We start from the raw sequence: 13,681 nt of genomic DNA, 5'->3' as shown, positions 1-13,681 counted from the left end.
AGAGAAGTCACTGACTTTTTGCAACCTGTGGGATTCAGCTTACAGCTGTTACGTTCGTAAACTTTGATTTCTGACTGAAATTCAAGAGAGATGTCAAGGCATTAATGTGATTGGTTATTAAGGCACACTTGATCCAAGTTGACCGTTACACTTTCCCCAATAGTAAGTAATACAGACCCTCTTATCTCCTAATTGTAAGGCCGGGCATACACTGTGCGATTTTCATCCGATTTTGAGCCGAATTCTGACTCGTGCGACTCTTTTTTGGATCGGGCCGATTTTCAGCATTGTCATGCGTCGTTTGTAGTGCAGTGTACAAGGGGAAACGAGAGGCGATTAACCTCTCCCGACCGCCAATCGGTTGGTCGGATGGATTTCTGACATGTCAGAAATTTTGGTCGCCTCTCGTGAGGTATTGCACTATTGAAGCAGGGCTACGAAACAATTTTCCACGTTCCCCTCACTGCACAAATGCGCGAAACCATAAACGAAACCATGGCGACACAGTGTGTAGTGTGGACTGAAGTGATGGAGGGAAAAGTTATGGCAGCAACATGTCAGCCTTTTCGACATATCATCGTCAACTTACCACAACAGGTTCTGAGGGATCATACGTGTTGATTCCCCACGTATAGTGTGAGCAGTCAAATCGCAACTCGACGATCGGACCGTACAGTGAGCGCATCGCGATAGTAATCGCGAGCTTTGGCTTTACATCACATGCAATCTACTCGTACAGTGTGAGTTGGTACCTTGCCGAAATCGCACAGAAATCGCACAGTGAATGCCCGGCTTAAAACAAACTATGCCTAGTAAAACCATTATTACCTGTTTCAGGTGTAATTCATTAATTAGGATTGGAGCTAAACTCTGCAGGACATCACCTGGACAAATTCACACGGGCCCCCACATTTGGGGTTGTGGAGGGGGATGTTGGTCTCCCCTCGGCAGAAACTTCACTCTTTGGGAGGGTGGGGGGGGGATACTTTGCTCCACCTCTAAAAATCGCGTTCCTCCCGGTAGAAATTACTCTCCGCATTCACCTCCTAGAAATTGAGCACCACAGTCCCCCTTCTCCTTCTTCCAAGGGCCCTTCCCATTGTCGGGCCCTTGGAATCATCCTAACCAGAGCAGTTCTGTGCATCCAGTAGAACACATTCACCATGCTTTTTGACAATCATTTTACACAGTTTAAAGAAGACATCTGCACTGGTTGTTAACTTGCTCCACACTTCCAAGCACCAGAGAGTACTACTGAACTGATATTTTTAGCAACTGTCTATTTTTTTTCAAACACTCCAGGATTTTTTCACGCTTTGAAAGTTGGAGATTCCTCTTATTATCACTCTTAGAAGTGAAGTGTCAGGGAAAGAGTGGGCTGTGAAGAAAGAATATAGAGCGAGGGAGAGACAAGGAAAGTACACTGAAAATAAAACAAGAGATATTGGACAATGACTCGCTGCATGTGCCTGAAAACAGAAACAAGGCCACATTAGAGATATTTTAACTTTCATCACTGAATGTCAAGAAACACAAATAGCTCAGGGACACACACAATGTATGTGATTGTTATGCGTTAATTGGCCACTAGGACATACAGGATTGCGTATATGCACATGGCCCCCTTCTCTGTCGATTTCTTTTTTTATTCCTTTCGTCCTTTCATAGACGAAACCTCTCTCAGCTTGTAGAATGAGTGATAAGGAGCAGGTGGTGAGCAATGGCACACTAATTGGCTGCCTCTTCAAAATACCAGAGAAACAAGCCAGACTACACATTTTCTGTTAGATTTTACATGTCCCTTGTTTAATAGAAGTACACTTTAAATATGCATCTTATATAATTTAGAACAGGTATGGGCAACTGGCAGCCCATTGGCCGTCTTTTAGTAAGGTCCACTGGATCATATTAGACACGGGTGATACATTTTAAAACATTTGAAAAACAAGTCGCATAAAGATTGCTTTCAGTTTATGATATTAATACTATCTCCAACCAGGAGAGGTCACTAGTTTATAGCCGATCCCTATTTTAATTTCAGAGTAGTAGCACTTTAATGTAAATATGTGCCTTGTCCAAATACACTTGATCACTTGACTACTTAAATGACGTATGCCCTGTATTTGGCTCAAGTGTTCAAGTGAGGATGAAAACCACAAGTGTGTGTACAACTTTTAATTACCTGAGGTGACACACTTTAATTTCCTTAAAACGTCTTCAGGTAAATTATTTACATTTAAGGCCATGAAAACTGGAGGGGGATGGCAAGACAAGAATATCTAGCTATATCGATTAATTTGACGATTAAACTTCAGAAGGCTATGATTTCACTGAATAAACTTGAGCGCTGCACGCCAGCTTTGTGTACTGTGGTTACTGGGGAAACAACTATATTTTCAATATTTTAGATTTAGTCAGAGAGCTTTCTGTCCTTCCATTAAAAAATCTATGTACGGTATACTGTCCATGTCCAGAAAGGTAATAAAAACATCATCAAAGTAGTCCATGTGACATCAGAGGGTCAGTTAGAATTTGTTGAAGCATCGAAATTACATTTTCGTCCAAAAATAACAAACATTACGATTTTATTCAGCATTGTCTTCTCTTCCGGGTCTGTTGTGAATGCGACTGCTGTGACAGTTGACGTACAATGCTGCTGACGTGTTATCTTTTTTATTGGGCGCACCAGAAAACAAGTCAGCAGCATCGTACATCAACTTTGATTATGTTTTTATTACCTTTCCGGTCATGGACATTGATGTAGAAAGTAGGCATTGATCTTCTTCTGTGGAGGCAGTTCTTAGCCATACTATTACATCATAAAGTGGCACATTCCAAAACCTGTCATTTTGGCAGATTGGTTTCAATATAAGCAGTTTTTAGACTAACAAGAAAATTTTGAGTTCTGAAAATTACAGAATGTATAGCACAATAACCTATTATATATAGCAAAAGATCAAAAGTCTTTCTTGATTTCTTAGTTCATGATCCATTTTAAGTAAAGTTGCTTGTGTTTTATGGGGCTCCGAAATTTTCAGCAGTTGTTTTAAGTGACTTTGGACATTGTAAAGCTAAATATCTGTGGAATGTATCTACAGTAGACTTGTGCTGGTATTTGGTAATGCGATATATTGCTGTGATTAATATGCACGATATTGTTATCGTGGGCACTTCTAAATACCGTGAATTATTTAGAATTTGGAATGCATTTTAAGAATATTATTCCCATCAGCTGCTTAAAATGCACAACACTGCTGTATGCTGCTTGAAAGAACGCTCTGATGTAAACAAGCGCATGAGAAGCACATGGAGGAACACATGAGAGACGCGCTGAATGAAAGCTCAGTCACTCTCTGACAGCAGATGGCGCTAAATGCAGCCCTTACCCTGTAAACATAAAACTAATCTTAAATAACCATTCAGATTTGTGTTTTCCCTATGGTGTTTATTACAGAGCCAACTACTGAAATATTTAGACTTAATAAGCTATTTATCTTCAAACATTCATTTTTAAAAAATTTTTATCTGGACTACAAATGCCCTAGATATTGTTTGAAAGTGTTTTGATCTTTTATTGTTCTTTCACACTTTACATTATGGCTTCATTAGTTAACATAAACTGCCAATGAAAAAATTATTCTGAACATTCATTAATCTTAGGTATTCCAATATTTAATAACACATTGTTAAAATTGAAAGTTGCAACTGTGTTATTTAATGAGCTAACATGAACTAAGACTTGTATTTTTTTTAACAAAGATTAATAACATCTATAGCAAATGTAGCTATTGCTCATTGTTTAGCTGTTCATTTATTGAATGAGCACTATGTGATGTCCGAACTGATTACACTATATTTTATGTTTTGCACTGTATTTTATGTAAAATAGTTTTCTATTTTTAAACTGTCTTAAATTCATTTTAAGTCAATTTTTACATCATTTTCATTTTCAAGTTCTTAAATTGCTTTTTATTTTTGTGATTATTTTTCTTCATGACTTTTTTTTATTTTTTTATTTTTTTTTATTACCATTGTGTATGAAGGTTAACTATGAGGTCTTATTGTAAAGTGATACCTATTGATTTTTTATAGTTCTTTTGCACTTTAATGTTTTTTAAATAAATAATTTAAATAAAAATTTTACTTTTATATATTTTTCTGTATTGCTTTGTTTTAAATGTTTAGTTATTTTTGTTATAAGAAAAAAAGTTATTTAACCTGTTATACTGTATTATGACCACTTTTTTAAAACAAAATTTCAATACCAAAAGCATTATCAATTAACCGCAACAGGAAAATTATCCCTAACAGTATGTATTGGGTTTATGTTTGGAGTATTACAGGTAAGTACCCACTGAAATCATTAATGCTAATTCTATCCACTGTATTAATTCTAAGACCCTCGTGAGCTGTAACAAATCCAAACAATGAAATAAATTCTAGCACAAAGGTCATATCTAAAACCCAGTTTATGGTAAATAGCAGCAGAATTATTACAGTGCAACAGCATCTCCTGTGAAGTTACACAACAAATAACAACCGCAAATTATTATTATTATTTAAGAACAAAACACCATCTTCTGCACATTGCTCAGAGACACACATGGTTAATTCTGCTTTGGAAAGCATTTGGAAATATTTTAATGGGGGAACATAAATAGATAAAACTGGCAACAGCATTACCACCTCGGGTATGCAATTTTTTTTTTTTAATAATTCAATAGACTGTTGTCAATTTTTCCTCACATTTAAAAAATGAATTTTACTATGTGTAAAAAAAGATATTTAACCAAGTCAGACCCAAATTTATGGAGAGAGAAAAAAGGTAAAATAATAAGTATTGTTAGTGAGTTGAGAAACGAAAGTCAGTTAACTGAATTACTGTAGTTACTGGTTTGCAGTCATGAAACTTAAATTTACTGGGGAGAGAAGTTAACATAATGTTATTGTAAGATAATTTTTATCTATCTGCAATGAGTGATTTAACAGATTTCCATTTTTACTTCCATTAGTTGTTTTTTTAATACAATCAGCTAATAAGTTGTCAAAAACAAACAAGCCATTTGCTGTCACTTGCACCACAGGGTAAGAATGCAATCATCTGATGCTAACAGCTTTTCATCAGTAGTCAGGTTTGAGCATTTGAATATGTATGTGTAAATTATATAGATTAATTGAACCCTAACATTGTGTCATTAAACAACCCAGTTCCACCTCCTCTTTTTCATTAGACTGTTACATCTGCAGTCTGTGAAGTGTGTTCCTGGCCTTTAGATCCCACAATGCACAATTTACAGCCTTGCAGTGACCCCAAAACTGGACTAAACCTCAAACAGCAGGCCACTTGAGGGACTCAAAGTGTTGGCTGTATAAAGGGAGCGGAGTAAGAGGCCCACTTGTGTGGCAGCCCCCTCCCTGCCCTGTCAAATCTAGCAGGGACGGAGGGGGTGTGCCACGAGCCTTCGGCACCCTTACAGCTCCCGTTCTCTGTTCATGTCTGGCTCCCTCTTAACCCTAAAATCTCTCTTTCCCTTCATATTGATATCCATCTCTCTCTTCTGCATTTGGGCCCCCTTCATCCTTCATATCTTTATCCCTGGGGAGTACGTGTGGGGGGTCAGGGTTAGGCAGGTGCAGAGCCAGCGAGAAAGCCTGAGAGCAAGAGGAAAGAAGGGGCGGAGGGGGGAGCGCTCTCCGTCTGTCACCCGGCTCTCTTGTCTCCCTGCAACCACTTACTAACCCCTCCTAATGCTGGATTCTGAGTGGACCAGAACTGTAACCATTATAGTGTATGTGTATTTAAATCACACAGCATCAGCCAATAACCATGTCCACTTCACCATTTAACAGAAGTGTCTATTTCCTTGCTTTGTCAGCTACAAAGTCTACTGGCCATTTTGACAAAACAATTTATGTTCATATTTGTGAATTTTGAGTAAATGTTGTATAATTATTTTTATTTTTAGTTTCGTTTGTGTACAAAGTGAACTTTTCAGAAATTAACAGAATGCCTTTTAAATTGCAATTCTTGCTGATGATTCATAGTACATTATAGACCTTACACTGTGTCCCAAACAACACACTAAACGCAATAATATACGATTTTTATAAGGCTATTTTGTCCTCCAACATTGGGGTCTGATAGCCAAGCACCCACCCCCCTCTGGCAAGTCAGGAAAGCTGAGATAGAGTTAAATTCATTAAGTGTCTAACATTACACAATTAAGAGCGTCATCTGGGCATTTAAAGTGCACTGTATTTAATTTCTTTAAATTGAGATTCAGCAAGTTCCACTTCCAGTAATTCCGAATCAAATTGAAATGCAAAACCTGTATAATGTTGGTGATTCAAACTCACAAACTGAAAAAGATTTGATTCTTCAATTCTCAAATTTCCCAATCCACTTGTGCTTTCATTTAATTGTATTATATAAATAACAAAGTGATGCTATAATATATATAGGCTAATATTGGATGACCAATAACTGAAATACTGTATCACTTTTCATGATTTAACCCTTGTGTCTTTTTTCGTATATTTTGTATAGAACCATTTTATCAGTTATTATCATCATATTAGTAAACAAGCAAGGTCTGCACATGTACAGATTTGCACAACACCAAACCCAAACAGACACCGTCAAGAACAAGAGCAGTAATCCTACCTTATCAAAAAGACACTTCCATTGCTGGATGAAGCATTTGTGTAAGATAGAGAAAGAGGTAAAAGAAAGGAAATATAATTGAGAAAAAGATAAATCAACTCTCAAATTCATCTCTTTTCTTTTCTGTTTTTCAACAACATAAATCATGGTCACTTACGTCTTCTGGAGCTACAGGAAGGACATCAGTGCTCTCTAGCACCTCGATCTCTTCACCCTCTGCGTGAGCAGCGACCGCTGGGGATGAGTTCACCATAGCCTCTGTGCCCCTCTCAATTTACCCAAACAATGATTATCTCTTCTCATAAAGTTCTGCCATGATGTCTTGTTCAGGTATATTCCGCCACATCTCGCCACATATGGTTTTGACAACTCCAAACTTCATGCAGAGCTAAACTCGCATTTTCCCACGTCTGTCATATCCTATGGCACGTTGAGTTTATCCCATTTTAAGGGGGTATGTGGAATTCCTCCTCGCTTTCATATTTCATTACAGGATGTTTTAGACACTGAAAATCCACGGTACGTCACACATAAGTTCGCGTTGGATTTTTAAACACGACTGTCTTTCCCAGTAGGGTCCGGATTCATATTCAAACAGTCACCTGCAAGAGAAACATCGTTTCTTTCTCAAATCCCTTATGGTATTTTGTGTTTCGTTTTAAATTATTACCATCCAGTGTCGTGTCTGGCGTGGTTTTGCTCAAACTGAATACCCGGTATGTCACCAAACAAGAATGCGATAACATGATAAAGCGAAATGATCAGGTTATTTACAACAGCGGCTTGTCTTGTTTATCGTACCAACGTAAAACCACGCAAGACTAAAAATAAAACAGTGTGAAATGCGTAAGTGTTAATTTGTGGTGCGTCATTGTACCTTGCTGTTGTTTGTTTCGCATCCACAGCGCGTGCCAGCAGCGCCCGAGAAAAAAGCGACTCCTGCCAGCATCCACAGAGCGCTTTGCCAAAGTTCACTGTGACCGAGCGAAGCGCAGACAGCATGGGGAGGTAAACGAGAGGCACCCGCCTCCTTTCACTGATCGTTGTCGTGTGGGCGCTTTTACAAGCGCTCGTCTCGAGTGATGATGGGAGATGAATATGGATGCGCGTGAATGATAGTCTATATTTCCTCATGTTCGTTTGTGTAGTTTGTCTTTTATGTCTCTGCGGTTTTGCCAGTGGATCTGTTTTCTGGATCAATAAAGTACATCTATTTACAGCGACTAGTGTAAAGAAACATGAGCAAGAGTTGTGGGTCCGATTAAAAGAAAAAGAAACTCGCACAGAAGTCACCCTCACTGGAAATTTATTTAAAACGACTGGATTTTTCAAAATTTGCCGAACAACAATAAATGTGACACCAGTGTTAATTTTAACAGCAACTATTTTGACTAAATATGAACTTAGTCTAAAAATGCTGTTTATTTTTAGTTATATTTCATCTTAATTGTTTAAGTTGACTAAATCTGTAGATGTAGAGCACGATATTCGATTTTTCATATCACGGTTATTGTGGCCATAATAATTCACGGTATCGATATATCGAGATATATAGGTGGTGGTGGGGGGGGGGGGGGGGGGGTGGGGTTGCTTTGTTTGTTGAGTTTTTCTTTTTCACCCAACGGACATAAGGATAGACTACTAATAAATGCAGGGCACAAGGCTTTCTCTGTCTCCTTTGAAGCTCCTGTGAAATAACAAGAGAGAAAATATCAAGTTCAACAGCATGGATGGTGGATGTATTAACTAACATGAATAAACAATGAACAATACATTTATTACACAATTTAATGAACTAACTAACATGAATGAACAATGAACAATACATTTATTACACAATTTATTCATCTTTGTTAATGTTAATAAATTCAAGTCATTCATTGTTCACGTTAGTTCACAGTGCATTAATGTTTACAAACACAACTTGTGATTTTAATAATGCATTATTAAATGCTGAATTTAACATGAACTAAGATTAATAAATGCTGTGGAAATATTCTTGTGTGACAGGTGTCAGCGTTAAGGCACAATACTGCCACCTGGGAGCTCAACCAGGTACTGGCACTGGAGTATTTACATTTGGTGTTATCATAATAGAACTATTCATTTTAAATATTGCGGTTGTCGCTTATACCGATATATTGCCACAAACTAAATTAACACGATATCGATAAATGTTGCTGCGAATATCACATTATCGTCAATACCGTTAGGCTATCGCTATACCACTAACTGTAGTAGATTTAGTCATTAAAATCTAATGGGTTTTGTAAAAATTTGCATCATCAAACATTTTCTAAAATTCCAAACTTAGGCATTTCTCATGCAGAAAACATCTAATAGTCCTATTTGCATGGCATTAAGTTTTGAACATGCAACAGAGACACATATTTAACTGTTGTGAAATATACCGTTTTTATTTATCTTAAAGGTAAATAAAAATAATTTCTCATTAAGAAATTACAATTTACACATCCACAAATGGGTAAAGTCCAAAAAAATAAACAACTGATCACATGTGAAACAGCTCATGTGATATACATAATCATGTGTACTTGCCCTTTACTATATGTTGGTTAAAGAAAATGTGCATTGCGCACTAGAATTGTTGAACATATGAGTGCTATTAGGAGACAAGATCACACTTCTCTGTTTGTCCATCTGTCAACAATTTGCAATTGTGCCTATAAGTGTGTTGTTGCATTTCTTGCCCCATGAGCACTGAAGAAACCATGGGCTAAAAGTCTGCTCTTTGGTCTGTTTTTAATATTTTGCACTTTTTTACTTTTTCACTTTGGTATATGGATAATAAAAACTTCATTTTTGAGAGACCTTTTTTGGTTCAATTTGAAAAAATGTTCAGTGTGCGGAGAAATTCAGCGACTTGTTGGACTAAAACTCATTAAGAAATAAGAAAAAGATCTTCTTTTAATAAAATACCAGGGATTAGGGACTAAATATAGATGAATCCTTATTAAAACTACTGAAGTTATTCAGTCAAGCATATAGTGAATGATTTTCTCTTTTTTTTTTTTTTTTTTGACTGTTTAACATTGATGACAGAGACAGCTGCAGGTTTATTAGCTGATATCACTTTAAGACCTAAAACATTCTCCCAGCTGTTATATGTTCATCTAATACATAACCAACTGTGTTCGTACACTTTCAGAAAAAAAGGTGCAAAAGTTGTCACTGGGGTGGTACCTTTTCAAAAGGCACACCTTTGTACTTAAGGAGTCCGTACTGGTAACATAAAGGTACATATTAGTACCTAAAGTGTACATATTAGAACCTAAAAGGTTAGGTTTTGTACCCTTTTTTTCTGAGAGTGTATGAGCATAAGCAAGACACATTTTTGTGTATATTTGTGTGACTCATTTCAATAGTGTGCACAGAAAACCGTACCAAATTGAGTTTTCCTTAGCATCATCAACTTGTTTCAAATGTATACATATGTCTGCTCTTCAACCGATGCCAACCTAAAAAACAAACCTTGACAAAAACTATTTTTCATATGTGAAATTAACACTGGACCTCACCCTTATACAAAAATATATTTATTACTGTGAAAATTGAATTAACATTTACTGTTGTTTGGTGCATTTTAACAGTCAAATTGAGTACTTTTAATAGGAATCTGCACAATCTGAAATTTTATTTTGAAATATTTATACACAGATTTTGCATGACCAACAGAAAGCTTGTTGGTATATCAGCTCTCTCTCTCAATATATATATATATATATATATATAGGCATGTTCAAGTTTCTAACCAAACGAAATACCGAATAAACAATATGCAACCTTTTAGTCTATTTGTCTTTCCCAACAAGAATAGTTCTGTCCAAAGACAGAATGGAATCAACAGTTGTGCGTCAAGGAACACACATTAGTACAGTTTTCTTTCTGAATTAATGTGATTTTGAACAAATTGGCTGAGCAAATTATTCAGTGACCCACTCATGGGACATTCACATGGGGCGTCAATGTTAATGCTTCACATTTACTTTGAATAGGTAATGTTATCTGCAAAATATCCCCACCACTAATATTCACATTGACAGTGTGACTGAAACTCCACAAAGAAAGTCCCAGTGCTGCCCAGTACTCTTAGTCATATGCTGAGCCATTCATATTTAAAAGGGTCCTATTATGCTTTTTACACTTTTAACTTCCTTTACTGCATAATGTTGCTGCTTCTGTGTGAACAAGATCTGCAAAGTTACATTTATTCTCTTTATCTATATTTTCTATCTATATTTTTTTATAATACCACTATCACCATCATTAGTTTGTTCTCAATATCTGCAGGGCTGTGATTATCGGTGGCCTTGTGTCTGTCAGCGTCTACAGTATGTGTCTATCAAGGATTACATAATTTCTATAATTAGCCACTTCTAAAATGCATATGGAAAAAAAACGTTCTCATTCAACACTTTTCTTTTTCATATGAGTGGTGGCGACAAACTTAGCATGCTTGTTTTCCCTCACACAACTCCTGGCATTGGTCCTGAGGATGTATTTCCATGGCAACATGTAGACCTTAGTTATTTATAGCGTAACACCTAAAGCATTTATAGTCTTGGCAATTTCTCTGTACCATTGCCAAAAATATTCCAGAAAAGTGAGAGAAATTTGAGATTTTCACATTTATTTTTTGAAGAGATGAACCATTATATTATTAGATCTCCATAATGCATCACATTATTATAGTATGTATATTACTCACACTCGATTATGTAAATATGATTTATGGTCATAACTGAAATCGCTTGTCCAAAGAATACGAACAAAGGCTTAAATGTTTACACTACAAACATCAGGCAAACAAGTCTCAGAGGCCTGATGAGTATGAGTAAATATGCTGTCCTAAAGGACTGTGGTGAAGATACAAAAATAAATGTAGCTCTATACTGCCTTCTTGTGTACGATTTGTAAAAGTTCAACACAAGAGCCAGAAGACAACGCTTTCATTTAGGAATTTGTTAAAATAGAAGTTAACACAGATATATTTTAAATTGTTATTAAGAAAAAACGTAGAGAGGTTATAGTATTTAGTTTTAAATATATACGGTATACATTTAGCCTATTATCTCTGTTCCTTGGCAGAGGGAGGGAGAGTTTACATGTTACTATTTTGTAAATGTTCTAAGCCTAAGGCAATGCAAAACTGAACCAGAATGATCAAAGGAAGTATGTTAACTCTCTGCATGTACCATTCAGCTACATAATTAGCTCAGTAATATTTTCCTCATTCCTAAATCGTTTGCACAAAGACATGATTTGTACTTTTATCAAAAGTTAAATAATAATAATGCTTGCAGTTCTCTTTTCTCACACAAATTAATCATGTCCAAATGCTAAAAAGTCAAGTCAGAAAGCAAACTATTTTTTGGTCATGCAAGTACAGCTAAATATATTGCATATTGCCATAACCAAACTCACATTTTTTTTTTGTACAAGTTCAAGATGAGTACCGTTTCAGCCAGCGTATAAACTACTTAAAAAGAGTAGAAAAATCTACTCCAATGTTGACTAAACTTGGTGTAAATAAAATATTAGCTCACAACAAATTCAAACAGACACAGTTCAAGAGGAAAAATGCTGTTTATTAATATAGGCTGAAATAATCTCCATACCACATGGAAAGACTTTTTCGGTGCAAGTCCACAACTATCACATTCTATTAAAGGATATTTAGCACAAAAGTGAAAATGTCATTATTATGTTGTTCCAAACCGGTATCAACTTCTCTCTTCTATTGAACACAGAAGAAGATATTTTGATGAATGTAGTTAACCAGTTGTTGGTATCTCTATAGTGTAGTGAGCGAGAGAGAGAGAACAGGAAGTATGGAAGTCAATGCTACCAGCAACTGTCTGGTTCCCAACATTTTTCAAAATATCTTCTTCTGTGTTCACCAGTATAAAGAAAGTCGTACAGATTTGGAACAACCGGAGAAAGAGTAAATGATGACAGGATTTTCATTTTTGTGTCAGCTAGGGTAAGAAGGGGAAAAAAAACAACCACTAGTTAAATCTCAGTACAGTCATGTTCTTAATATCTGAACAATAAAGAGAAACAGTTCAATTCCCTTTCACAACCCATCATTCCATTTAAACACAAGAAAGTCAGAGATTTGCATAAACCCACAGTGCTTGGTTGATGATGATCCTTGGTTGAGAGACAGAGCATAGTGATGACACTTTCTGCTGATTAAAATGAAAACTCTTACAAAGAAACTGGAACCCCCTCCCCCCACAAAAAGCTCCTTGTAATAATAGCGAGTCCAGACATACTGTCCCCCTCAAACTTGTGCATAGATTCTTAATCCTTTCACAACATCTTATTTCTGCATCTAGTGTTAAACCTTGATGGAGAATTAACTCAAAAACTAGTAAGAAGTTCTGGTAAGAGTTCAAGTTCTTTGTTAATCTACAATTCTCTGGCCTTTGCATTCAGGCCTCTACTGAATTTTTGAAACAAGTAAAGACAAGAGGATGGAATATCAAGCATCTTTTACTGGACCTCGTTGAGAAACATCAGGCAAGGTAAAATCAAACAGTGGTAGGTCCTTCCACAACCTAACCAATAAACAAAACTGTGTTTATACATAAAGCGACAGATACAAACAAACATATTTCAAATAGAAAGTACTCCACTTCAAGAAATATAACGCATAGGTTCACTACGAATCTAATATTTGGTAAATGTGTATCTGCTACGGATTCAAATTCAAAAAGACATTTTTAAATCCATAACCTTCAGTGCTTATGGCTGGATTTCTATCAGCATCTTTTTTCTTCTTTCGTTAACCGACTTGTTAAATTCTCATGATAATCAACATCGTAACAGTGGAACTGGAACTCTGAACCCCTAATCTTCCTGAGAAAATATCCAAATCCACTGTCAGTGTGCAAGAAAGTGACAGAATCATGTTACATTTACAGAAATGAAAGCTTCGGCATTAGTTCAACCAACAAGAATGTAATTTATAAGCAAAACACAATGCAACAC

At 36.2% G+C, this 13,681-nt stretch overlaps 1 protein-coding gene across 3 annotated transcripts in view; it reads right to left on the bottom strand.

Annotated features, from left to right (window-relative positions):
- The window catches only part of LOC132161299 (rhomboid-related protein 3-like), an 83,692-nt gene extending 75,991 nt beyond the window's left edge, over nt 1-7,701 (bottom strand). The window contains exons 1-3 of one of the 3 annotated variants that reach the window (XM_059571257.1): nt 7,542-7,701; nt 6,822-7,266; nt 6,665-6,688 (exon numbers count right to left, since the gene is read on the bottom strand). In XM_059571257.1, coding sequence (XP_059427240.1) covers nt 6,665-6,688; nt 6,822-6,917 — 120 coding nt within the window. In that variant the 5' untranslated portion in view covers nt 6,918-7,266; nt 7,542-7,701. The remainder of the gene's footprint in view (nt 1-6,664; nt 6,689-6,821; nt 7,267-7,541) is intronic. The other 2 variants (XM_059571258.1, XM_059571259.1) reach the window with 2 other exon arrangements.
- Nucleotides 7,702-13,681: the final 5,980 nt, after the last annotated feature.

Source organism: Carassius carassius, chromosome 17 (assembly GCF_963082965.1).
Source record: "Carassius carassius chromosome 17, fCarCar2.1, whole genome shotgun sequence".
Lineage (NCBI taxonomy): Eukaryota > Metazoa > Chordata > Actinopteri > Cypriniformes > Cyprinidae > Carassius > Carassius carassius.
This window is presented reverse-complemented; position numbering and strand designations above follow the sequence as displayed.